The 27,626-nt window shown below is 38.3% G+C and overlaps 2 protein-coding genes across 4 annotated transcripts; both read left to right on the plus strand.

Moving 5' to 3' along the window:
* Nucleotides 1–7,229: 7,229 nt before the first annotated feature.
* eloca (elongin C paralog a) lies at nucleotides 7,230–12,349 on the plus strand. Its single transcript, XM_061713665.1, has 4 exons — nucleotides 7,230–7,355; nucleotides 8,095–8,121; nucleotides 8,286–8,429; nucleotides 11,830–12,349. The coding sequence occupies exons 2-4, from the start codon at nucleotides 8,118–8,120 to the stop codon at nucleotides 12,018–12,020; spliced, it is 339 nt and encodes a 112-aa protein (XP_061569649.1). The 5' UTR covers nucleotides 7,230–7,355; nucleotides 8,095–8,117; the 3' UTR covers nucleotides 12,021–12,349.
* A 673-nt stretch (nucleotides 12,350–13,022) lies between these two features.
* On the plus strand, nucleotides 13,023–26,692 carry ube2wb (ubiquitin conjugating enzyme E2 Wb). 3 transcript variants are annotated; one of them, XM_061713488.1, is made up of 6 exons: nucleotides 13,023–13,052; nucleotides 17,265–17,356; nucleotides 21,803–21,905; nucleotides 23,991–24,146; nucleotides 24,232–24,307; nucleotides 24,452–26,692. In XM_061713488.1, the coding sequence occupies exons 1-6, from the start codon at nucleotides 13,038–13,040 to the stop codon at nucleotides 24,463–24,465; spliced, it is 456 nt and encodes a 151-aa protein (XP_061569472.1). In that variant the 5' UTR covers nucleotides 13,023–13,037; the 3' UTR covers nucleotides 24,466–26,692. The 3 variants fall into 3 exon arrangements, with proteins under 3 accessions (XP_061569472.1, XP_061569470.1, XP_061569471.1); XM_061713486.1 differs by lacking the exon at nucleotides 13,023–13,052 and adding an exon at nucleotides 17,087–17,137; XM_061713487.1 differs by lacking the exon at nucleotides 13,023–13,052 and adding an exon at nucleotides 17,107–17,130.
* Nucleotides 26,693–27,626: the final 934 nt, after the last annotated feature.

Below are 27,626 nucleotides of genomic sequence, written 5' to 3' on the forward strand. Positions count from 1 at the left end.
AGAGTGTGATGGTTTAAAAATACCGTCAGTCAGTGTGGATTTTGAACAGTTTTAGGATTCATTTATTTATGTATTTGAAGTTATTGTGGTATTAGCATCTACAAATGGCTGGAATTTTAAAGAATTCATTGTTCTATATGGTTACATTTTTCACAGGCTAAAGAAAGCAACTCAGGCTCAAACCATGACTGGCCCACCCTTGTGTTAGAGAGGTAAAACTCTTTGTTTTTCTCCAAATCACTAGAAATGCCTTTAAACAAGGTTGTTTGTTTTTGTTTTTTCAGACCTAATCATGATCTCCATCACTCTTTCTAACTGCTGTGTATTACTAAAGATACGCGACATCATGAACTGATATATTGGTACCTGAAAATGCCCGCGTCCTCTGCCCTCTCCCGTACTCTGGGTGTCCATTCTGAAAAAGTACTAAAAAACTGACATTCCACAAGCCCATGACTCTCAATCGTTGGGTTAAGATGGCATTAGGACCTCAAAGAAGTCAATCTGAAACGGTTCACAGCCCAGACTTTTGCACAGTATACATCGCACAACAAATATACTTAAAAGAAAGCCCTTACTGATGAGACATTTATAGCCATAAAATCCAGGATGGATTGAATTGACGGGTAGCAGGATTTCCACTAGTCTTATGTCTTAGAATCCTGCCTCGTGATCGCTTTCATGTATCTCCAAGGAAATGTTGGCCTCATTTTAACCTCCTCATAATGAGATCCGCTGGGGGAAGACCAGGCATGAAATCAAAGCATCTCTGTCGCGCTCTCACTTTGGTGGTGCGAGTACAGGCAGGTACCCCAGTTTGTCTCAGGTCAGTTCGACCTGTAACCACTGCTAAGCCTCTTTGGGTTAGTGTAGCATTGCACCAGCAGCCGAATCTGCCTGGACTAACTAAAACCATGCTATCCCTAACACTGAGAGATGAAACAAAAACAGCAGGCTTTCCTCTCAGTACACAGTTTCAAACATTCCCCATCTTATACAGTTGTGCAGTTTGAAGGCCAGTTTGTAACACATATTATACTAAATTAATATAATATTATATTCCACAGTAATCTGTAATGTATATACTGAAGAGAGAGAGAGTTGGCTCTTAAAGGAATATTCTGGAGACCACTTAAAGCCCACTATGGTGAGCTGAACTTGTCAGTGATAGTATAGAATATCTCTGTTACTATTCTTACATGGGGCAGCAAAGTGCACAAGATTTGGTTGCACCAGCTAACTCGGACAAATATAAACTAGACCTGTTTAACGGAGCGCTCCTGTTTTACTGGACATTTCTGTGAAAAGGAGGAGTTTAGACGTGGAGTAAGAATTTGCAGAAGTTTAATTTAAACCCATTTACAGTTTTATTTGCCAAGCGGATGCAGCATCAGTTGAAAATTTCATTTTGATTGTGTCAGACCTCCATAGTTTCTCCTTTTTTTTCATTTGATGGACTTATCAAACACTCCATTCTGTTTTTCAAGTTGCCATGGCAACAAAAACGTGAGGGCGAGTGTGACCGCACCTCAGCAGGTAGAGCCTGTTGTCAGTAGATCGATCCTTTCCTGCGTATAGAAGTGTCCCTGGGCAGGGAAATGAACCCCTCATTGCTCCCCAGATTGCAAAAACCCAACCAAGAGATCACAAACCAGACGTATGAGAGAAAGTTGTGCCAGGTACAGCACCCAACTTAAAGCCTACGCCAAATCAAGATCCATGGACAAAAAACAAAACCAACTTCTTTTCTTGTTGAATGCTATTTAGTAAGTATACCCAATACATCCATCCATCCATTTTCTATTCCCATTTTATCCTGTGCAGGGTCACGGGTGTCTGCTGGAATCTATCCCAGTTTATTGCAGGCCAGAGGCAGCGGTAAACCCTGGACAGGTCTACCCAATACATACAGTGGGGCAAAAAAGTATTTAGTCAGACACCAATTGAGCAAGTTCTCCCACTTAAAAAGATGAGAGAGGCCTGTAATTTTCATCACAGGTACACTTCGACTATGAGATACAAAATGGGGGGAAAGAATCCAGGAAATCACATTGTAGGATTTTTACTGAATGAATTGGTAAATTCCTCTGTAAAATAAGTATTTGGTCACTTACAAACAAGCAAGATTTCTGTCTTTCACAGACCTGTAACTTCTTGTTTAAGAGGCTCCTCTGTCCTCCACTCATTACCTGTATTACTGGCACCTGTTTGAACTATTTATCAGTATAAAAGACACCTGTCCACAACCTCAAACAGTCACACTCCAAACTCCACTATGGCCAAGACCAAAGAGCTGTCAAAGGACGTGAGAAACTAAATTGTAGACCTGCACCAGACTGGGAAGACTGAATCTGCAATAGGTAAGCAGCTTGGTGTGAAGAAATCAACTGTGGGAGCAATTGTTAGAAAATGGAAGACAAACAAGACACTGATAATCTCCTTCCATCTGGGGCTCCACGCAAGATCTCACCCCGTGGGGTAAAAATTATCACAAGAACGGTGAGTAAAACTCCCAGAACCACACGGGGACCTAGTGAATGACCTGCAGAGAGCTGGGACCAAAGTAACAAAGGTACATCAGTAACACACTACGCTGCCAGGGACTCAGATCCTGCAGAGCCAGACGTGTCTCCTGCTTAACCCAATACATGTCCAGGCCCGTCTGAAGTTTGCTAGAGAACATTTGGATGATGCAGAAGAGGATTGGGAGAATGTTATATAGTCAGATGAAAACAAAACACAACTTGTCATGTTTAGAGGAGAAAGAAAGCTGAGTTGCATCCAAAGAACACCAAACCTACTGTGAAGCATGGGGGTGGAAACATCATGCTTGGGGATGTTTGTCTGCAAAGGGACCAGGACAACTGATCCGTGTAAGGGAAGGAATGAATGGGGCCGTGTATCGTGAGATTTTGAGATTTTAAGTATTGAGATGAAGTTTTGTTATTGACCAAATACTTATTTTCCACTATAATTTGCAAATACATTCTTTAAAAATCAGACAATGGGATTTTCTGGGTTTTTTTTTCATTTTGTCTCTCATAGTTGAGATATACCTGTGATGAAAATTACAGGCCTCTCTTATCTTTTTAAGTGGGAGAAGTTGCACAACTGGTGTCTGACTAAGTACTTTTTTGTCCCACTGTATATACTGTTTTTGGACTATTATTACTATAATAGGTCTTAGTGACTAGGTATTAATGTCTTACAAAGTGAAGACTTTCCCCCAATCTTCTTGGACCATTCAGTAAATACGAGCTTTTGAGTTTAGGCCATCTACACAGATATCCTCTGGCATCTCATACAAAGAACAGGGGGAAAAGGCAGAAAGAAGAGGACAACAATTAAAAAAACTACTACTCAGTACTAAATCAACAAAAGTCTACTAAGCAATCCTTGACATAACTAGAGACCAAAAACATAATGGATCAAATATAATTGATTTATTCATCCATAAATTAAGAAACTAGTATTCATCAATTCTTAAAGCTTCAAATACATCCTTCTATTCACAACTGAAATATCAGTTATATCAATTATGTCTCTAACATGAACTTGGTAAGGTGAGACTAAATGTTTTTTTCATGCTGCAGGAAGATATTCAATTAAGTTGTCCACATCAAACACACTTCTCTAAAGTTGATATTTGACAATATACAGCAATTTGTGTAACATGGGGAACGTTTCTTTTTATTCCATGACAAATACGCTGTCTTTTACCACCCACACCAGCATGGTGTACTGTAACATTTTGTATGTGTGAACGAAAAGCCATCAATGGCTAACTGTAAGCTGAAATGCATTGCTCCAAAGAAATTAATCAGAAATTAATCAGAAATTCTATTGTAAGCTGGTTCTAATCAGCCATAAATAACCTTAGATTCAATTCAATTTTTTATTGTGTTCTGCAAATCTTGGACTCATAGACCTGTTTACGGCTGTCTTACGTTCACCAGAGTGAAAACAAGTCTTTCTCATGAGTATATTTAACCTTCCTTCTGAGGAAAATGCAAGTTGGTTGTGCTTCTAAAATTGGACGAAGGCTTGTAGGCAGCGAGGGGAATATCAGTAGCCAGCGTTTTTCAAAACTGTTGCTAAGACATCAGCATCCCCTTTCCATGCTTTACATAGCCAGCCTAGCTTAGCATCAAACCGTGTGTTACGTAAGCAGGAACAAATGTCTGTTATAAAGCTATAAACCTATACCTTTCGATCATTTAAAGCAAACTTATCTGCGTGTGATTGTTTAAACAGGGAGCCCTTGTCATAGACTGCAATACGCTTCTTCCCACATGCTCTTTTTGTCAACACTAAAGGACAAACACAATTCAACTATGTGCCATTTAAGCACAGTGCTATCTGTGTCCTGTTTATTTAGTGACATGAGAGTTATGCTGAAGATGTTTTCATAGGGGTCTGTGTGGTGAATCATTATGGTTCAAACGGGCAAAGCCTGAACATAGTGCATTAGCCTCAAGCTTCTGCGAGTAAATGGTTGTCACATTTACTTATCTGCCGGTTGAAGCTTTCATCTTAAGTGGAGTACAGGCTCTATTCTCAGATTTGCACCTTATTGTAAGCAGGTCATTAGTAAACTGCTTTCTCTCCACGACTAAACAAGTCATTGCGTTTGAAATATGTCTGAGTATCCCACAGGCCTTTTACTTTCAAGGTTGTCACTTTCCAAAACTTTTCAACATCACACAAAAAAAAAGTAAACCCTTATTTTCTCCAAAGTATGACACATCTGTTTGATAAACAGGTCTTCTATTTTTCCAAGAAACATGAAAAGAAACTCGCCCATGGAACAGCCTGAATAAGCAGCGACTCCACAGACAACACCTCGATTTTGGGTGAGTATGGATTTGTGATGCCAGACTGAGATTTTTCATTACTTGGTATCTGGCAGAACAAATTTTAAGTGCTGTGAAAAAGAATGACAGCATTAAAAAGTGGTAAAAGCTTTAGCGTCCCAGGAACGTTTTGCAGGCCTGAAACGCATTACTTAATGTATGTTGACAAAGGAAATAAAACCGATGTTGCAGAACAACAAATATTTTGGATTAATCCTGTCAGGTATGGAACTGACAAAACTTTTACATTTATGTATGAAATTCCATGGCATTGCAAAACATTAACATTAATATACAACATTGTAAGCCTACTCTCCTGGGAGAAATTAAAAAGATTAACACAAAAGTAAGACTTGCAGGGGACTGTGATTGGCTGCAGGCAAAAGGAAAGGACCCTCAAATTCATAGTGACAAGCCTTTCCTTCTTTTCAGAGAAGAAATGCCCAAAGACATTCCTCCCCCATCGTTTAAATCACGACTGAAATTCTGACCTGGTTTCATTTAAGCACTGTTCATAAACGATCATACGAAATCCCATTTGACCCATTTAATAGTTCACTAACTAGTACTATTCAAATATTGAAAATGAGGTATGTTGTTTTAATGAGAGGAATATCAAGGCCATAAACCACTTCATATATTTATCATAAATGATGAGAAACTAAAGAAATTGTTGAAAGATGCATGAGTGGAAATGGCATTGCAATATCTACACATTTGCTGTCTCATAAAGTTGTAAACTGTGTTTAAAATAGTTAATCTAAACTCCTAGACTCTTACACAAATATTTAACAAGCACGGCCATCTTCTGTGGCATATTAATTGCATCGGCCATTTCTAAAACAGAAATAGAAGCACAAAAAACTCAGAAAACATAGAGTTGAACTGCCCAACAAATTGGTATTGTTGATACTGCCTGCCATGACTAGAGGGTTTGCATTTACTTTGTGTTAAGGAAGCCCTGTTCTGAGGGCAGCACAGCAGTTTCCCCAAAATAGAGCTGAGAGCAGCTGCAGCCGGGTGGCTCAAATCAGAAGGACATCAAAGCGGCTGCCGCCACCCGCCCACTCTGATCATAAGTACTAATGGTGTAATGGGGGACTGGAAGGTCAGTGATTGTTTTCTGTTAGAGGTTACTAGAGCTTTCCGAAGCACAAACTGACACTATAACTAAAGTTGACGTTATTGCAAGGCAAACACCAGGTCAGACGTCACATCTGTGGCTGTAGTAAACACATGCCATCATTTGAAAAAATAAATAAATAAAAAATAAAAAAATAGCCAGAGAAATGAAGGAAAATATTTGTAGAATATTAGTATGTATATGAGGGAGTGTATAATGAGAAATACCATTAAAATGCGAAAGGCCTGTGCATCAGGAGCATTACACTCCAGCAGAAAGCACCTCTGGGTCAAACGGCACAATTTACAGGCACGCTCAGTATTCTACTCTTAGTGTCATGGCTCAGATAACTCAGCGTCCATTTGGAAGCCTCAGATTTCAACAGTCATCACTTTTCCTGCATGAAAGAACTCCAGGCAGGATCAGGGCAAAGTCACATTCTGAACCTGACCACGGCGGCACCATGGGTCCACTTTTCAACAGTTTTTAGATTCTGATAAAGATTGCTTTCCTTGCTTGAAGGGATTTCATAAAGTGACATTTAGGGTTAGCTGTTGTACAAATAACACAGCAAATGATCTAGTTTAACATGTAGGTGTTTTAATTACCTTTATAATGCTAAGAGACATGTCAGTGCCATGGTAATTATTCGCACAACTGTCTTATGGTATTATGTGAAGTCAAAATAATGAAAAGTATATTGAACTGCTGATTTTTACTGAGTGGACCTAGGAGAATGTATAAGGGTGCAGGGTACTTGTCTTCTGTGGTCAGAGTCTAGATTTATGGCCCAGCTAAATGTCTCTGTCATGTCTTCATAGCACCTGCTGTTGCTCATCACAGTAAGAGGAGGCACTGATGTGCTTCATTTTAAACACAGGCGCCCCCTGTGGAATCATCTGCACAATGTCCTGGAAATTACTATAAATTTGAAGAGTCATCTCATCAGTTTATCAAAATAAATAAATAAAAATAAATGAATTAAAACTGCCGGAAGGTCGTCTATAATCGCATTCTTACCTAAATGCATTATTTAGATCCACTGTCTTATATAGGATAGTGAATGGGTAAATATTGTGTTTCCAGACTGGGTTTTGAACCTTGTCTTTTTTTTTCTTTCTATCTGTTTTATGTGCTTAGTGATTAACTATATTAACAAAAAACGTTTCCTTGTGAACATGATGACCCCCCCCAAAAAAAGAGATTAATAATTTGTAAGGAGTGAGATAGAATTAATGCAAAGAGGAACAGATTCTTTCCACCAGTTAAACTACACGGAACTAAATTGTTGCGGACCGAGTTACGACCAAACTGGTTCCGGGTGCGGCTAACAACGGTAGCTGAAGTAAAATCTCCGCCTCAAGATCCAGCACACAGCGGTAAGAAACGTTGTTATGTCTCAGTTATATGCGATTACGAGTCTCCGTGTCTGGGACGAACCGCCAGGAATGCGTTTTAAACCGGGAACAACTTCTGAATGAAATAAATCGACTGTTTGCAAACGCGGCGGCTCGTTGGGCAGCTGCAGCTAAAGCTCTGGATAAATGTTACCGCTGCGGAGAACTGGGTTCATTAAGATAACCTGACTTAATGTGTAAAGGCAGGGTTTCCGCGGGGTTTTAAAAAGTGATAAATGAAAATTGCCAAATTTAAGGCCATTAAAAGTGTTAAATTCACTGTCAGAGGTATTATTTTTTTTTAAATTGGTATTATTTTTTACCTTTTACATTTTAAGCTGTCTATTTTATTGTCATTCACAAAGTGAAATAAATGTGAAACATCTGGTCATCAATGAGTCTATAAATCTGTTCTGTATAGTGTTCTATAGTTAAAAATCTGTATTAATGTTAAAAGGTTCGTGATTAACACTTAATGTTGTGACAGTTTAAAAAAAAAATCTGAAGGTAGTGAAAAAGGTATTAAATTGGTATTAAATTTAACATAAGGATTGCTGTATAAACCCTGAAAGGCCTTGTTTAAAAGGTCCAGTTTTGAATGATTGGCCTTTGATGAGTCGAAACCACTTTTATCTTTTATTCGACAATTTTTTTCGGTTTGCACCAAGTTAAACGATTATAATAAAAATATCTGTGTTTGTTCTTGTATGTCCACTTCTAGGTTTTCAGGACATCCAGGACAAGATGGGTGAGAGACGTGGTTGTATTTAACGGCACTCTCCTAAAAGTACACATTGTTATGACAGTTCATGTAAAGTCTGCGCTGGTTTAAACTCTACTCCAGGTTTGTGGTTGGAGACTGAGGGTTTGTCCTGCACCTATTTGAGATTGTCAGTTTGTGTTGATGCACAGATGGCGAGGAGAGGACCTACGGTGGCTGTGAAGGGCCAGACGCCATGTACGTCAAGCTGATTTCCTCAGATGGCCATGAATTCATAGTGAAAAGAGAACATGCCTTGACATCTGGGACCATCAAAGCCATGTTAAGTGGTCCAGGTGAGAATTCAGCCAAAATGGTTAAAGACAAAACATTTTTAGTATAGTTATTATTTTGGTGTACTTTATTTGAATAACTGGGTCCTCCACAAAAGGTACTAAAAGATTTAATACACTACAAAAAGTAAAGTAATTGTTCTTAGTGTATTTGTCCAGCAGCAGTAGTGTGTTGTGATTTTGGCAAAAGCACTTATGGGTGTTAATCTTATGATATGATATTCCTTTATTAGTCCCTACAGCGGGGGAATTCGCAGTGTACAGCAGCAAAGGGGATAGTGCAAAACAAGAGGCATCAATAGAAATAATAATAATAAATATCAGAGTATGACACACTATAAACAGTACTGGTATATATAATAATAGTAATAATAAAAAATACTGGTATATAAAATAAGATAACAGACAGATATTTACATAATTGCAGTTGAATGATATTGCACATTATTTTCCAGTATGTACAGTATATACATTTATTGTCGGGTTGTTGTGTATGTGGTCTACTGTGAGCAGTGCTGGTTGTGTAGTCTCACAGCTGCAGGGAGGAAGGACCTTCTGTAGCGTTCCTTCACACATTTAGGGTGAAGAAGCCTGTCGCTGAATGAGCTCTCCAGCGCTCTGATGGTCCTTCATGGGGTGGGAGTCCTTCTCCATCATGGATGACAGCTTAGCCATCATCCTCCTCTCTCCCACCACCTGCACTGTGTCCAGAGAGCAACCCAGGACAGATCCGGCCCTTTCAATGATTTTGTCCAGCCTCCTTCTGTCTGCAGCTGTGATGTTGCTGCCCCAGCAGACCACTCCATAAAAAATGGCTGATGCCCCCACAGTGTCATAAAATGTTTTCAGGAGTGTTTCCTGCACACCAAAAGCCCTCAGCCTCCTGAGCAGATAGAGTCTGCTCTGGCCTTTTTTGTGGAGTGCAGAGGAATTAGTCCAGTCCAGTTTATTGTTGAGCTGAACACCCAGGTACTTATAAGATGTCACCATCTCAATGTCCTTTCCCTGGATGTTCACCGGTGTCGGGGGGGGGATTTATTACACCTGCGGAAATCCACCACCAGTTCTTTAGTTTTCCCCGCGTTGATCTGGAGGTGATTCTGCAGGCACCAGTCCACAAAGTCCTGGGACAGTTCTCTGTACTCGCTATCATCTTCATCTGTGATGAGGCCGACGATAGCAGAGTCGTCAGAGAACTTTTGTAGATCTTGACTGAACAATTGATGTGGCGCTAAAAAGCCTGGAACACATGTGAAGGTACTGAAGAAGACACAAGTGTTCCTGTAAATTCTGTCATATTTAATCACCAATCATACAATTGGAAGATCTGGGCCATGCTTAGTTCTGTCTGAAACCCTGAAAATCTTGACCAGTACGAATGAGGTTTTGTTTCTAATTTTATAACCTCTGGCTCTGTTTTAATGTATTTTATCCACATCTTTTGCTTCTTATTGAAGCTGTTTATAAACTATCATGTTACTGACCTGCTACCAATTATTCTCAGTTAACGTATTTTGCGGATAATTAGGCGCACTGCATTATAAGGCACATTATCAATGAATGGGTCTATTTTCATACATAAGGGTTATAGGGCACATGATAAAACATATAGAGCGAAAGAAAACGGTCTGGTTTGTCGAACTTTATTCAACTCATTCACAATAATTCAGAATATTGTTCAGTGGTAACTAATACGGAAAAATACACTCACATTTTTAATCATTCGTCTTCCACTAATCCACAAATACAAATTGGAGGAGATGAGCGTAGTACTACGTCCTGATCTCTGATTGGTTCATCGTTGGCAGCGATAGCGGACACCTGAAGTTAGTGTGAGACTGTGAGGTTGGGACAACGTTGTATTCCAACATTTGATTATAATCGGATTATGATAAGAGATTTTAACCTAACGTTGGCTTAACGTCTAATTACAGTAAGGCAACATTGACTAAATGTTGGATGATGGTTGCTTGCCAGCACCCCCGCGGTGGACCCGGTCCGCCGCTCCCCCGCGGTGGACCCCGTTAACTACACCGTGTGATTCACCTATCGTCCATGTCGGTGATGTGTCTGCTGTAGAATGAGCGGAAGCTCTCCATCTTTTCCATGTAATCCGCCGGGCGCTGCTGCTGCGCTGGCACCGTTTCATGAAGCGAAAGCACCAGGACGGACCTCCATGAAAATGTTCAATTTTCATTTCTTCCGCCAGCGCTGATGCTTTCAGTCGGACTCAGCCGCAACTCATGGGTGCTTCACACGCCCCCTTCTCCCTTTACCGTTCTCATGGTGGCTCTGCCTCACATTACCGTAATTTAGGTAATAGATACGGCGCACCGTTTCATAGGGCGCGCGGCACATTTTAGAAAAAAAAATAATGTATGTGCGCCTTATGGTCGCGAAAATACGGTACATAATTAGTTATCTAATGTTGTCTGAGGTTGCAACCCCGTATTCAACCAAGGACTGTCTTTAATACAACGTCCGTGTGTCAGCTGAATGGTGGGACAAGTGGAGCGGCTTCAACACTTACTAAAGTCGCACTAAAACATTTTGACAGATCTTTAAGCGCAGTGTACCATATAAAATTGGTTCGAGGTCAGTAAGCACAACAAGAATTCATACATAAGATGCCCCGGATTATAAGGCGCACTGCTGATTTTTATTTTTTTAGAAAGTTTAAGGATTTTAAGAGCACCTTATGGTGCAGAAAATACGGTAGTTGGCAAATAGATCCCCAGATTTTCAGCTTTCTAGTTGCCTCTGGGCTGAATATTTGCTCTTTAGAGGTGGTCAACAATTGGATCAAACAATAGCAATTAAATAAACTTGGTAACCAAAATTTAGATTTAGAAACATTTGAAAAGCCCTGATTTTTCCTCTTACAATTACACTACCACTTTCCTCACATTAGCAGAGTTTAATTTTTTCCACCTTGCATAGTGTTGTTATGAAAAATAATGCAGTCAAGTAGGTCAGTTATATCCTCATCCAATTAGTTAAATATGCAATGTTGCACTGCTATCCTTCGTTCTGTTAGTGTGAGGTTTTATAGAAAATAATTTCAGTGATGCTGCTTACTTGACTATATTTATATGGACTGGAGATTACATTAACCACTCCAGTTGGTGGCACTGTAATCCTTCCAGCTCAGCCATTGTGTGGCTTTGCTACAATCTACTAATCCTGGAATACAGAACGTCCTGCAACCCTTCTATTAGTTCTGGTTCCCTTTTTGTGTTGGTTTTTAGTATCCCCCAGTTTTTACAGATTAACCTAAAATGGGATGTGATTTATACATATACAGATGTCTGTAAAATAATTATTGAACTGTATGAATTCATAATTGTATCTCCATATTTTTTTATTTTGACTGCTTACCTCTGCTTCAACCATTTACTTGCAGGACAATTTGCTGAGAATGAAACCAATGAAGTGAACTTCAGGGAGATTCCATCTCATGTCCTGTCAAAGGTCTGCATGTATTTCACCTACAAGGTCCGTTACACCAACAGTTCCACAGAAATACCTGAATTCCCCATTGCTCCGGAGATCGCACTGGAACTGCTCATGGCTGCAAATTTTTTGGATTGCTAAAGTTACAAAGATGATGTGAAAGCTAAAAACATTTTTAGATATTTTTTTTTCCAAGTATTTAAATTGTTTTGCAATTTACTTTAAAATGTTTTTTTTTGCTCCTTTGTAATAATTTCCTTAATATTAAAAAATGTCATTTTAATATGGTATTGACCATTGCAAAATAAGAATGTGCTGATTCCACCCTCTTCTGCAGAGATATTTCCTCACCTCTCCATCTATCCAAATAAAGACTTATTTGGTGAGCACTTTGTTTTCACTTGCTACTCTGTACCATATGAAATGCATCCAACTTAAGTCATATTCACAATAAACATGCTAATACATTTTCCGTGTGTTTGACTGTTGCAGCAAAACAAAGGACAGTTTGCAGGGAGATGTATGTTACAATAATGTATTCAGTTTTTTTGTGAAGTAACAGAAAAGGATGTATCCTAAAAAGAATTTGGTCCTCATGACTATGCTTATTTCTGGGAGATTATTAGAGTTCTTTTAGGTGTATGAAAAGGGGGCTGATGGGGGGAAAAAATAATAATTACTAGTTACGTTATCGACTAGAGTATGACATGAAATAAGAAAAATAAATGGGAAAATAACCTGACTTTGAGGATGAGGCAAGTCACCCTTCCTTACGCAGAAGTCATTGACCCACACTGGTGTCGTGACCTTCGCAGATTTTTATGCCGCCTTTTGTTTTTATATTATAAGAAAGAACAAACAATTACTTCTTTGAGGTTGCTTCAGGGAAATAAAATTCGTGTCTAATGTTGGATGTAAAGATTAATTATCAGCGTAGAGCCTGAATTATGGTTCCGCGTTAAATCGACGCAGAGCCTACGCCGTAGGGTACGGCGTACGGTGCGTGTCGCCGCGTGCCCTACGCCGTAGGTTCTGCGTTGGTGTAACGCGGAACCATAAATCAGCCTTAAAGCGTCTTCTTCCATCAAAACAACTTGAGTCACGTGACCCGCTGACGTAGCGTCCTCCTCTCCGCTCGGACGCGCTGGGATTTCCATCATGGCGTCGATGCAGGTAAGAGTGCGATTGACAGCGCTCCCATCTTCTAATTGTCCTTTTGGTACCTCACCGTAGGTTTTTCTCGTCCATTTGTGACCCATTTAACTCGCGTTGACATATATTTTCGGAGCAGCAGCGTTTCTCGACGGTAGCAGCAGTCAGATGAACGCTGAAGTGCTCAGGTTTAGCACTAACTAGTCCTCATCAGCAGCGAGCGGAGCTAGCATGACTCCAGCTCCAGGAACTACGTGTTGATGCTCCTCAGAGAGACCAGGGCTGACACTCAGCGGGATATTAACATCATTCAGGACTAACTCAGGCTCCACGGTCACCACGGCCGGCTAACGAGGCGCTGCGCAGATTAGAGACTAGTTTCCTGCTGATCTGAACAGGTGTATCGCTTTCATAACAAAGCCGAGGCAAATAGGTTTAATACATAAGTCACTGGAGAAGAAAATTGACCAGTAAGCCAATTATTCTCACAATTTGGACTCGTGGTCAGTTCTGTTTTAATGCCTGGATCCAGGTGGTTACTGGTACCTGACGGCCAGGTGAGGCTGGCCGAGGGATGAGCTTCCATAACCTTCTCCTGGAGTGTTTCAGCTTTTCTGCTGTGACAACATGGAGAACTAAAAACTCAAAATTTTCCTGTAGTTCCCAAAACGTAATGTGTATTTTTTCAACCATGCGGTTTTATTTGAAACCAAGTTAAATGTTGATGGACCAGTAATATGACGTAGTGTGTGTGTGTGTGTGTGTGTGTGTGTGTGTGTGTGTGTGTGTGTGTGTGTGTGTGTGTGTGTGTGTGTGTGTGTGTGTGTGTGTGTGTGTGTGTGTGTGTTTATTTATTTAATCAGAGGGAGTTTATTGCCAAGTAGTTTAACACACACAAGGAATTTGTTGTGGTGATTGGTGCAATACAAAAGAGCAAATGATATTTTTGGCACATGTAAATCAAGATGGCAAGTTTTAAAGGATGAAATTCTTTGTTTTGTTGTTTTGTTTTCTTAAACTTCTCATGAAGTGTTTCTTTTTCTTTTTTTTTTACATGTACAAAAATAAATAATTCAAATAAAAAAAAAAAAATCAAATATTAAGGGAAAAAATGTACAACAAGTTGGTTCTAAAGTGCCGAAGTAATGAGTCTGTAGGAAAAAAAATGTACATGAGGTGACCTGGGATGTGTGTTAATATGACGCATAAGGTCAGGCGTGGAGTCTTTACGTTAATGTAACATAGAGTGGTGTGAGGGGACAGTCTGTGGTGTGTGTGTGTGTATGTATGTATATATATATATATATATATATATATGCTGTTTTAAATGAAATAACTACTGGTCTAAAAACAATTTAGACCAGTAGTTATTTCATTTAAAACAGCGTCATTTATGATTTATGAATGCCTTCAAGGGCTTACAGATGTTAACAATTTGTTGCTGACTAAATAATGTATCCAAACATTGTTTATATATAGTTCATTTCATAATGTAGATGACATGACTTTAACTCCCCCGCTTTCTGTCTGTTCGCTAAGAATAAATGGTTGACATAAAAATAAACTAAATGATGAGAAAAGACATTTGTTTGGTTCTATCTAAAAGCTTAAAGAGAGCAGCTGGGGCCAGGGGGGGGAAACAACCAGACAATTAACTTGGTTGTGACATCATTGATACCTTTATTTCAAACAGACTTTACTCTTGCAAGGCACTTCATACAGATCGTACTACTGAGGCACAATATTAGGAAAAACTATGGGAAAGCATAGTTAAAAATGTAATGTCAATATGACTTTCAATCTATAAACCAATATTGGTGTTGTATGGTGTTATTTCTGTTTTGAAGCTAAAGTTGACCTTGATACCCATATAATAATGACATTTACTGTTTCTTTCCAGCCACAAACGAATACCTCAGTTGTAACGAGTGGTTATTTGAGTTTCTGTTGCCTTTTCTATCAGCTCGAACCAGTCTGGCCATTCTCCTCTGACCTCTGGCATCAACAAGATATTTGCGCCCACAGAACTGCCGCTCACTGGATATTTTCTCGTTTTCAGACCATTCTCTGTAAACCCTAGAGATGGTTGTGCGTGAAAATCCCAGTAGATCAGTAGTTTCTAAAATACTCAGACCAGCCCGTCTGGCACCAACAACCATGTCCCGTTCAAAGTCACTTAAACCACCTTTCTTCCCCATTCTGATGCTGGTTTGAACTGCAGCAGATTGTTTTGACCATGTTTACATGCATTGAGTTGCTGCTATGTGATTGGCTGATTAGAAATGTGCATTAACGAGCAGTTAAAGTGGTGTGTGTACACACATTAGGTACACCTGTGTTTGTGTGTGTGTGTATATATATATTCAGTATTGATATTGTGATGATGACCATAATTTGTCCACAAATTATGTAGCTTTATATTGTCTCAACAATGTTCCTTGAGAGGCAAGAGGCCATTTGCACTCTGCTGTGATCGTGTTAACCAAAGCAAGGAAGAAGGGGCAAGTTATTACATTCTGCATCTTTTCCCTGATTGACTTTGTAGTCCTTTTCCTGAAGCTCTTAGTGGTTTGGAAACCGTTATGAATCAAAAATTGTCCCATGAGAAAGACCTTCTGCAACTGGCTTTCTAAACAGAAACAGGAGATGCAACTATTTTCACCTTTGAGAACGACTTGTGCTCATAGGTGAAAATAGGAATGCAATTTGTAATTGTTGCTTAAAATAAATATATTAATGATTGCTTTTTCCTGTATGAATATATTTATTGTGGTAACTTTCTAAATCTATGTAGATTTATTCTTTATTAAAACCTCTGATTGAGGGAAACTGTGGTTTACTGAGTTTAGTAATATAGACTAGTTTGTACCAGAAAATCAGTGGTCCTGTCATGTGTTCAAATGCATCTGGACTCTGAACACGCACATTGCCCACTCAGATGTTCATTGGGTTGTGGAAACAGAAGTTCTACATATTGTACAGAGTGCATACATATACATAAAAACATACACTAAAATCATAAACATTGTTAGTGTTCTATAAAGGCCTTTACATGTTAAAAGCTGCTGTGTAAGTGTACACCTTTTACCACTTTTAGTTTAACATGTTACTCATTGAAATAGACAGAATCATACTTAATCCCCAAAGTTATATTTATATTGTTGGAGAGTAAATTACATAAGAACATATCTATATTTATACACACAAATAGCACACACAAAAAAAAAATTTAAATAAACATGAGTTCAGAAATTTTCAGTTAATAGATGTGGTTCAGATTTACAGATATCATCATAAATGCTGTGTTTGTTTATTGCCTGGCAACAGACGAGTGAATAAGTTGCATGCAGCGTCGGCAGGTAGTGTGGGCGAACATTTGGTTGCAGACAGCATGGCTGGAAACTTGCATCTAACAGTTCAACATCTGGGGTACAGAGGGATTCCTTTATAGTCACATGTCCAGCATTACACCATCTGTTGTTAGCAAGCGCTGCAAGCACTCCTGTCCCTCCTCTGTTGGTCTGCCTGAAACCTTTTGTCCACCCCTATTGTCTGAAATCCATGAAGAGGAATGCTGGAGTCTAAAACATTCTCCTCCTGCCACGTCTTGGAATTCATGACACTCCCGGTGTCTCCTACTAGTGCTGCAAGCTCATTCATCCCACCCCCCATGACGATTGAGGGGGGAAATGAGCTGTCTTGTCATGGAAATTCATAATTTAAAAAGAAAAAAAAAAGTCAAAAAGTACCTGAGTTACTAGTAGAAGTTGTCCAGGAAGAACCGTCTTTCGAAGATTATAGTTTCAACGGAAATGAGCACAATAAAAAAAAAAAAAAGAAATTTGTCAAGATGATACGAAGAAACACAACCCAACTGCAACCGCTGTAGTGGCAGCCATTCTGGGAATGTAGTGTTTATACACACATTTTCTGTTTAACATTTAATTATCTATTTTTCTCTCTTTGTCAACATTATTAATGTTTGAAGAACTTTGAGTCACAAGATGCATGAAAAGTGCTACTGTGAATTATAAAAACTATTATAACTTGATATTTTCAATAGATGTATCATGGATTTGCTAATAACACCATGGAACAGGTGGATGGTATTTTCTTTGCATTTTTTTTGTTTAGCCTTGACAGATGTTTTGTCTTGATTTACATATATAACTTTGCTATATGTGAGTAGTATATTTGACTTTGGTACAAACATGAACATATTCTCTCCCACAGAAAAGACTACAAAAGGAATTGTTAGCCCTGCAAAATGATCCACCCCAGGGAATGACGCTCAATGAGAAAAGTGTACAGAACACCATCACACAGTAAGTATAACTGTTTCCTGCTACAATCATTAGCTCACAGAAAACTATAGTAAAAATGAATAAACCCCTGTATCATGTGGCTTTGCAGAATGTCCCATTTCATTACTATGACGCATTACCTCTTCTACAATAGAAGTTGCTCGTGCAATAACTGTGGATGTAGGTAACACAAAAAAAAGCCCAGCAGCAAGTTGTGTTGGAGGAATCGGGGCCATTCCAGAGACTGGCAGCTCTGGCCCCTCAGTAGAGTGGCTGTAATGCACAGTGTCACTGTTCATTCTTATAAAATATTTAATGGTTGGCGTGCAGGAGTTGGGTTTGGATAACAAGGAACAAAGGCTGCTTAACTGACCCTTCTGTCTGTCTTTTCACTTAAAACCCCATGAATGCTGTTGATGCATGAGTACATTGTATTTGATGAGCAGTGTGACTCAAGTAATGGATTAGAGGCAACTTTCTGTCTTTCTACAAAAATTACTTTCAAAGTTACTAGCATTTCTCTGCTTTATTCCCTTACAGGATCACTGCGAAGCTCTAATGCCGTCTTTAATTAAAGTAAATCTGGTTGAAAGGGAGTGTTATTCACTTTGACGTCTCTCTCTTTAGATAACAGTCACCAGGGTAATGGAGTAAATACATGTTTTGTATGACTGTCAAGTGTCCCAACCAGTTCAGCTGCTTTCTGAGATCAGTTTGTGTTACAGGTTTGAGATAGTTTGCATAGTTGTGCTTTTTCTGTGCTCAAGTCTGAGGTTAAAAGGTCTACGCCTTGGTTGGATATCTGATCTCAGGATTGAAGCAGTGCGGGTTTCCCCTCCCTGCTCTTGACCGTAGTAAGATACAAATATTCTGTTCCTGCTTGACAGTGTAGTGTAGTGTAGTCTGAAAATGTTGGGAGGAAAAAAAATAACCTTATTGGTGACACATGTGATGGCAATAGGGTGACAAGGTGTCGTCAGCTTAGTAGCTTTTTGTTTGTAGTACAATCTGTCTCTATACATTGCTTATCAGGATATCACATTTTTATAACCTAATAGCTCGCTGGCGTAATGAACCAGAAACTGTAAACAAGGAAGCAGCTGTTTTACCACACTGTTGTTTTTCATACAGTATGTGTACTCTTATTGTTTCTTTGATTTGGGTCTTACTGAGTTTCTTGAGTTATAGCTCCTTGGAGTTTATGGCTACATCACACACATTGATAACTTACTCATCTAAACTTCACAACCTGACTGACACTAAAAAGATTGAACTTTCCCTGAGTGACGTTTCGAGAAGGACTGACCTCATATGGAGTTCTAATTTTTCACGTTTCCCATGTTAGATTTTAAAGGAACCCAAGTTATAAACCCCGAAAACTATTACAAGTCTATTTTGTGTCCTATCTTTATGGCCTGCAAAGAAGAAATCAGGTCAGAGATTGTGATGCTGCAATCAGTGTTCCTATTTGCCTCTGAGCTGTCTGCTTTCAGCTGGTGTTCACCACACTTGGTCTTTACTGAACTTAAACATTTGGTTTGTTTGCCAACAAAGCTAAGTTTTATCTTTTGTGTCACAGGCAAGTAGAAAGTAGTTTGGATGAAATTTTGTTCTTCCAAAAGACCAAATGTTCTGCAATCAGCTGAGCACAATTGAACTAGTGCCAGCTCAGTCAGCAGAGTTCTGCAGCTGAAGAGAAAATAGATTTTGTCCTCTAAATCAATGGAGTATCAGATTATTACTAAACCACTGTCAGAACCCTGCTGAATATCGAGTGTCACAGAAATGAGTCAGACTGAAAGCTTTTTATTCCACACCTTTTGCAGAATTGGCAGTTCATATTGTGCTTGATTTTTCATTTTTACATTTTTCATTCTGACAAGTGAGTGCATACGTGTCCTTAGCTAATCAGCATAGAAATGATTCAAAGCAACATAGAGCTCATATATAACTTATTATTTAAAACAAAATGATAACATTGCTACATTCAAGTCATCCTTGCTTGAAGCTGAATTATAAGATCGAACACAAAAGGATCATAAACTGAAAAACTAAAAACAATTTATAGTATAACATAAACCTAATCATTTACTCATTTACAGAACAGAAAATGTTTCTGTTTTAAATGAATTGGTACATTTAATATCATTACTTGACAGAAATATTAAACTGTGATGTAATTTGTTTTTTAAAAAGGTAATTTTAAAGAATTATTTCTATAATGATAAAAGATATAAATCATAATTAAAAACAAAACAATTATGTTTGTTTGAAAATAATCAGTTGTATGTTCATAAGAAATTCTTTTTTATTTTCCTTTTCTTTTGTTTTTTACTGTGGTAGTTTACAGAAAGGGGTTGATTTTTGTTTTGTTTTTCCAATCAAATAAGATTCAGCTGTAAATAAGTAGCAGTACTTCTCATTTTACCGAACCGATACTGTTGCTTTTTCAGTTATGCTCTTTGTACACCAAACTCGTGCACAAAACCCAGCTGGTAGGACATAGAGACCAATAACATTTGAAACATTTTGTAAAGTTTGGTAACATTTATTACATATTATAGATTAGGGATTTGACTGTGGTGCCAGTAAAGGCCCTTTAGTTTGTACACTAATGGCGTTTTTCCCTAACTTGTAGTGGGGCTTGCAGGTATTTCATTTTTCACTTCAGGTAATACCAACCTACTGCAGATGAGACATTTTACTGATCGTGTTTCATCGGTCAGTAAAATACTGTCTATTTTGGTTCTGCAACCACACTAAAATGTTTGTACCTTCTGAATTGACAACGGTTTGCATTTGTGAGCTTCCGTTGTTGTTCAAAGGTATGTCCTTGGATGAAAAATCAAAGCTGCTGCCTGTAGCTTTGTGTTATTAAATATGTAAATTAAGGTGACATTTATTAGGACTTGAGCATATCCTGGGATCATTCTCTATTCAGTCAGTGCTCTGCAGTATCTTCACATCACCTGTTAATATCGGTTCAGCTCATATGGAACCTGCAGGTTGTAATAACATATCAATATAAATCCTGTGGTTTTACCTTTAATATAGAAAGGGGGGAAAGAGCCATAATGTAAAAGTTAATGACAAAGAAACAAAAAAAACCTCCATAAGTGTCCTGAGAGGCTGGAGTTTGAACAGCCTGTACTTAAGTCGATGTTTGCAGTGATTTAAATAAAAAAAAAAGAAGAAAGTCACAGAAAGTACCAACTTACTTTATCACAACTACCAATACTATATTTTCTTTAACTTCAAGTCTTGTCTTCGTGTTTCAGTGATAAAATTCCACCCTCATGACATGCTTGTGTTTTTACAAACCTGATCTGCCGGTCACAGGTCAAGCTGAAAGTTTGAGATTCCAGGAGACAGTGTAGTAATGGTGGTGTATCCTTCTTTTTATTTGTAGTTTGGTGTACAGGTTACTACTAGTTGGGTAGTTTGTTTATGCTTATGAGTATTTGATCTGGGGATGTCTGATCTATGCATAGTTTGTAGTATTTTACAGTTATCACAATTTTCCAGACCAATTCCAATTTTCAGTTTTTATTAAGCTATGGACTGTCAGTTACAATTATGACTGGTTTTGATTTAGTTTCTAAGAATTATAATTGACAGTAGGGATGGGCGGTATGGACTAAAAAATGTATCACGATAATTTCTGGCATTTATCCCGATAACGATAAAAATGACGATAAAAAAATACCAATTCAACTCAGCTCTCAGATCCGCCTTCCGCCATGTTTGTTACACAAAAACGTCATCAACAGGAATCTTTCTTTCTTTCTTTCTTTCTTTCTTTCTTTCTTTCTTTCTTTCTTTCTTTCTTTCTTTCTTTCTTTCTTTCTTTCTTTCTTTCTTTCTTTCTTTCTTTAGTCTTCTTTGTAAAGTGCTCTGAGATCTGTAGCTTCAGGTGAAAAGCGCTATAGAAATTGAAATTATTATTATTATTATTATTATTATTCCTTCCTTCCTTCCTTCCCGTACGGTGTGCGTGGATTTAACGCAGAACCATAAATCAGCTTTACACAAAACCGTCATCAACAGGAATTTATCGTTTTTACAGCGAGATGACAAATTCTTACCGTGGGGAATTTTTTGACGGTATATCATGAACGGTAAAATATCGCCCATTCCTAATTGACAGCAAATTGGGTATGTTTGGGTATGTTTCCCAACTGATCATAGGTCCTTCATGTTTATCCTCTGTTTCACACATCTCAAAAATGCACCAGATATCAGGGCAAATCTTTTAAAGTACCAGTGTTGAATCATTTTTTCCTTTCCTGGGTGTCATATGTTTCTGTAGAGTCCGTTATTAAATCCAGTGCTTTCAATAAACTTTAATCTGCTTTTAGTTGGGACATTACGTGACCCTGTGTGTATTTGAATGGCTAGTGTAATGTTATAATCATGTTGCCTTAATGAAACCTTGAAACATATTTTCATGTTGTGCCTCCCTTTTAGGTGGATTGTAGATATGGAGGGAGCACCTGGCACACTGTATGAAGGAGAGAAATTTCAGCTGCTTTTCAAATTTAGTAGTCGATATCCTTTTGATTCACCTCAGGTAAGTGATGCCACCATCAAGGTTCGTGTATGTGTATACAGTAACTGTAAGGTATAATATATATACATATATAAAAAACAGTTTAAACTGTAGCATTTGTGTTAGTGTCCAGCTTTGGTTAAAGACTGACAGATCAATGTAAATACTAAGGAATGATACATAATATATATACATATATAAAAGACAGTTTAAACTTTAGCATCTTGTGTTAGTGTCCACATTTGGTTAAAGACTGACAGATCAACGTAAATACTAAGGTATTACAACAGTTGTATGCTGTTGCAAGGGTTCAATATACAGATGTCCCTCACTTTGTAAATAAACTGTGTTAAAAATCCTCTCATCTCCATTATCTGGATGCATTCAATAATCACATGAAACACTGGTTTTAAAGTTATTAGTAGGACTTGGCCTGGAAGCACTACAGTCCACACAGAAACATCAGTGCAGATGTCCCTTCGCTGCTGAGTTTTACAAGATTAGATTTACTCAACACTTCTAATGAATGGAAAAACACACTCCAGCAACAGGTCCTCCTAAAAATAGGCGATGTGGAGAAACCTGCATGAACTGAGCTTCTTAGTTATTATCCTCTCAAACAGGAAGGAAAGAATATCAAAGTTGTCCAACTTCGGGCCTCTGGGAACTTTACCATTACCTCATGCAGTGCCCTATTGTTGCTGTGCCACTTCAACAGGAAACTCAGAGAACTTTCTGGCAGCATTTGGAAGTTAAAACTCCGTTCATCAATTTCCCATTAACTGTTTGCAACTCATTCATTTTTCTACGGAACCCCGTCATAGAAGTCCATCTCCACCTTTCCGGTTGGAAACGCACAAAGCCGCTGTGTGTCCACACGGTGCATAATCTGGCCGTTTGTAGTTGTTTAAATATTAACATAGGCTTGTTCAGCAGCTTTTAAAGACGCTAATGTCAGCAAATTTTCAACTTTCATGTGAGGTTGTTTTTTTTTTTGTGGGAGGGGGCTGTTTTTAAGATCATTTTAAATGTGTTGTTTTTACTGTTCTTTCCCACCAGTTGACTGTGTTCGATCCAGATTACTGTGTTCTGTGCCCTTCGCTTAACAAGTAAACGGGTTGAGCAGGTTTTGTAGGTGTTTTTGTAGCCAAGCAGGCTATTGCATGTTATTTTGGTCAAATCCAAACACAGTTCTCAGTTTCAGTCCAGGACTTTAAATGGACATTTATTGATTAATAAATCAGTGGTCTAAAACATGACGGTACAATCTTTATTAGGGATATGAAATGTAATAAAGTACTAAGCGGAACATTGTTGTTTTTAAAGGCTAGAATAAGAGAATGTTTGTTTTTTTATTTTAAAAAGGTTCATCATCCAATTTCTTCAAAAATCAAGCTTTTAAATGCACAAATAACTGTTTAATGTGCGAGTGTCAAATAAAAGGAAGGTAAAGGTGTCACAGGTTGTAAATAACAGAGATCCAAATAAGCCACCAGTTGATGCTTCATGATAATGACACTGAAACGTGTACACTTAGAAGTAAAAAGCAAAGAGCTTTCGTTTTTCCTGATAATTCAAGTGTAGCTGTGCTCTCTGCTGGGGTCCTAACCCTTTCATAGAGCCGGCGCTCTCCAGCGAGGCCTCGTCTGGTGCCAGACTGCCTCGACCCATTGTTACCTTTCACTGCCCTCTTTACTCACCCCCCTTTTCTCTACCTCGCCTCTTCATTATTGAGCTCCTTTTCATTATCTTCGTCTTTAGCCCTCACCCATTCACCATTTTAATGGCAAATATTTCCCCTGTCTTTTTATAGAACTCTCCCGTATTTTATTTTATGCCTGGCTCGTTTCTCCTCTTCCCATTTCTCATCTTATCCTGGCCCCTCTGCATTAATCTCACGGACTCGTGTTGCTGCAGAGAGCTCAAACTCAGATTAAACAGCAAGTCTCATTAGTTTCTGTTATTCATCTAAAGAATGTCAACTTCCTTGAAAGAATCAGTTTCTCTGCTTGTGTCTTTAACCATGAAAATGGAAGGATTTTGTTTTTATCTTCAATAGATAACCCTTCTAACCACTGTTTTTCTCCACATTGTTTCACTTTGCAGGTAATGTTCACAGGAGAGAATATACCAATCCACCCGCATGTGTATAGCAACGGTCACATCTGTTTATCCATTCTGACAGAAGATTGGTCACCAGCCCTCTCAGTGCAATCAGTTTGTCTTAGCATTATCAGCATGTTGTCCAGCTGCAAAGAAAAGGTACGTCTGGAACACCAGGGGTTAAATACGGTAGTTATTTTCACTCCTGGACCTGATTGATATAAAATATGTTTTCAATTTGCAGAGACGGCCGCCTGATAACTCCTTTTATGTAAGAACGTGTAATAAGAATCCAAAGAAAACAAAATGGTGGTATCATGGTAAGCTTGTTTTTGCTAGTTTTTATCTATGTTTCCAAAGTCAAATCTTATTGCTTTGCTTTTGGAGAACTAAATAAAGTAGATGCTTGTAATTCGGAAGCTGACATATTTTAACTTTGTTTTCCTTTTTTTTCTCCTTTCCAGACGATACATGCTAATGTACAAACTTTGTAATAAGTGTAGAAGAAAGAAGCCCTACTGATCTACATAAAGCACTTTTTAATCATTCAGTCTTTGAACTCTGACTTATGACTGGAACAGTGGAAACCATGCGCTGGAGGCTCTTGACTGCATTTCCCCAATGGACAGTTGGCTGCATGTTTTAGTCGGTTGTTACTCAGAACGTGCAAATAAATGAAAGTTTAAATGCACCCATGAGGTTTCTTTTTTGACAAAACAGTTGCGATGCAGCGAGCAGGAAGAGCAGATTTTTTGGTAAGTTAATTAAAATTCCTGTTTTAATATTATTGTTACTTTTTTTTTTTGTTTGTGTGTGGGTGCATTTTTAAGGTCCTTGTGTTGTGCAATAATAACTGATGGATGGATGCATGCTTGGGCCTACAAAGAAATCTTATCTTCTGGAAGGGATCTTACCATCAAAATCCCAAGAAAATGCTTCATCTGTTCTCTTTTTTCTTTTTTTCTTTGTAATTATTATGCACTGTGAAAGTATTTAGTTTAACAAGAACATATGCGTACGTTAGTCCCAATTAGCAGATGTACTGTAAGCAGTCCTCCACTGATCAGGCTGAATCGCTTTAGTTTGTAATCACTGGCACCAGAGTACATACATCGGTTTTCTTCATCTTCCAACTCGAGACCTGGTTGCAGTTCGTCCTGCTGTTGGACAGAATGTTGGTACAGATGATATTAATAAATCAGAAATGATAATATAACTTATAGTCATGTTATGACCTCAGTGCACATCTCCTCATAAGGCTGGGTAGTTGTCACTAGTCCAGCCTTTAAGATGTAGAGCAGCCTCTCTTCCATGTAAGGAATGTCTGTAAGAGAAAGTTGTCGCATGATCCATTTTATTTCTGTTTTTTATATATATATATATATATATATATATATATATATATAATTTCATGCTTTAATTTCTTTCCTCTGAAAATGTTGATTTTAAATGTGTGTTTTTTGTACTTTTTTTCAGTTTGCTAATACTTTGAGAAGGGGGTTTGTTTTGGTGGGATTTTCTTTTTTCCTTTCGGTACATTTGTTATTTAATTTAAATTCCTTGTTCGATCTCCTGTGCAGCAATGAATGACTAGAAGGAGAGTCTTTGTAGAAGTCCTTAAGACAAGGCTTTTGGGATTCCCCCTCCCCCCCAGTCAGAGTTTTGGCTCAGGTACTTTTTTCAATAGAGATCAACTCTAAAAAGATACCTATCAGATATTTTGAATTTAACTATATTTTCACCAAAAGAGACTGTTATGTTGTGAACATATAGCACGTCTGAAACTATTGTATATAAATCTTTAAAATATTGGATGACGTGACAGAACTTAGCAGAGGATGAATTTAGTTTATAGCTGAATGATAATAGGAGTGCTTTATTACATTGGAAATTAGTCTGCATCTTTTGCTATACAGGATGTGTACAGTCAGCAACAACTATACGTGGGTTAAAGAAAGTAGTTTTCCAGTGGGGGTGCATGCAGTTTCTGAACCCTACTTTTTCCCTTATTGGCATCAAACATTGTGACAGCTTTTAGTCTTTCCATAACTAAGGTAACGGCTGTTAGAAAGCGCACCTCCAGAGGCTGTGGTCCTTCAGGCTGTAATCACTCTCCATTCCTAAACAAATGTTTATCACCATCCAGTCAGAGATACTTGAATTTTCCATCATTGGTTGTTTGTATTTCCTTTTTTTTTTCTCTCCAGGGTCTAGAGTTTGTTTTATTTTCGATTGAATTTGAGTGAATGTGATGATGCTCTATACTGTAGAGATTACCACAGCACACCACTATCTCAATAACTGTGTTGATAACTTAAGCATCTATTTAACCAATGACTTTTTTTTCTTCATTGTAATTGATGTTGTGAGAAAAAGATGGGGAAATGATTGTGTACATGCGGTCACAACAGCATCTGTGCAGGAACCAAAAGGCAGTAGAACAAGAGATTTGAGAACCTGCAAGAGTTTATGTTGCAAAGGGTTGAATGTGATGTTTTTGTTCTTTTTTTTCTTCCTTAGGTTGCTTTTTTCCACTCCCTTTTCAATATGGTTTGAACTCTTAGCTTGCAGGTTGTTGTGAGTGATCAACACTAACGAGGGTGTGTTATTTATATTTGAGATGTTGTTCCGGGATGTGCAAGCTCCATGTAATAGGTGCCTGTTCATTTTCATAATCAATAATAAAAGCAAAGATTCACTTTTAATCAACCTTGGTTTGCGCAGTTAATGTGAATGTGTCTGTTTTTTTATAAAAGTATTTTATGTGCTTTATTCCACCAGAATAAATTGATCTAGTCTTTTTATAAATGGGTAAGGAATGAAATTCAGAAAGTTTGATTGTAGTTCAATGACTAGATTAACATTTTAAATAACAGTTTTAAAAGTACAGAATTAAATCAGTTCAAAAGTTGCGATGGATATGAATCTTGTGCCACAAGTCGCTGTGTTTGGCCTCCCAGCTGTGAAAACTTGTTCAACATTTTCCAAAGCAGCACAAAAGCTTCTCAATATCAGTATGTCTGTCTATTCATTATTGGAGCTTCTTCCTGTTGAGGCTCACGGGGCTCTGCTGGAGAGACTGTGTGGGTGGAATGCCGGGTACATACTGGACAGACTGGCAGTCCATCACAGGGTCACACATAGACACACACACCGACTCCTACGAGCCGTACAGAATGAGCAGAAACCCACACACGCACAGGGAGAGCACAGAGAGGCCCCAGCTGAGGCTTTCATCAGGAAACGTCCAACTATGAGGCTGAAGTGACATGTAATGCGCATATTCATCTATGTTGTTCACACCTGCCCGTCAAAACATTACATGGCTACGAGCAGGAGTGAAGTAGTAGAAGAAGTAGAAGTAGACATCAAAATGTGGTTTTTCAAATGATTGTTAAATTGATTCACCACTGCAAAAACAACCCTTCTAGAAATAAATCTGGTCGAAACTGGCTTATTTTAAGCAAAAATGTCTGCCAATAGGGTAAGAAAATTAGTCTTGACTACAATTCTTAAAACTAGCAAGAATAATAGAATAGAATAGAATACTTTGTCATTATACATGGGTACAGTGAGATTAAAAGCATCACCTCTCCAGTGCAAGACAGTGCAAACAGATAAGAAATGTAAATAATATAA

This window comes from Cololabis saira, chromosome 22 (assembly GCF_033807715.1).
Source record: "Cololabis saira isolate AMF1-May2022 chromosome 22, fColSai1.1, whole genome shotgun sequence".
NCBI classification, from domain to species: domain Eukaryota; kingdom Metazoa; phylum Chordata; class Actinopteri; order Beloniformes; family Belonidae; genus Cololabis; species Cololabis saira.

Bases quoted from the DNA above. Each gene is read 5' to 3' on its own strand.
- eloca (XM_061713665.1), top strand. The intron at 8,430-11,829 runs GTGAGAATTCAG...ATTTACTTGCAG, and splicing joins AGCCATGTTAAGTGGTCCAG to GACAATTTGCTGAGAATGAA.
- ube2wb (XM_061713486.1), top strand. From the start codon at position 17,102: ATGGATTTGCTAATAACACCATGGAACAGGTGGATG. The intron at 17,138-17,264 runs GTATTTTCTTTG...TCTCTCCCACAG, and splicing joins CACCATGGAACAGGTGGATG to AAAAGACTACAAAAGGAATT. The intron at 21,906-23,990 runs GTAAGTGATGCC...TTCACTTTGCAG, and splicing joins ATCCTTTTGATTCACCTCAG to GTAATGTTCACAGGAGAGAA.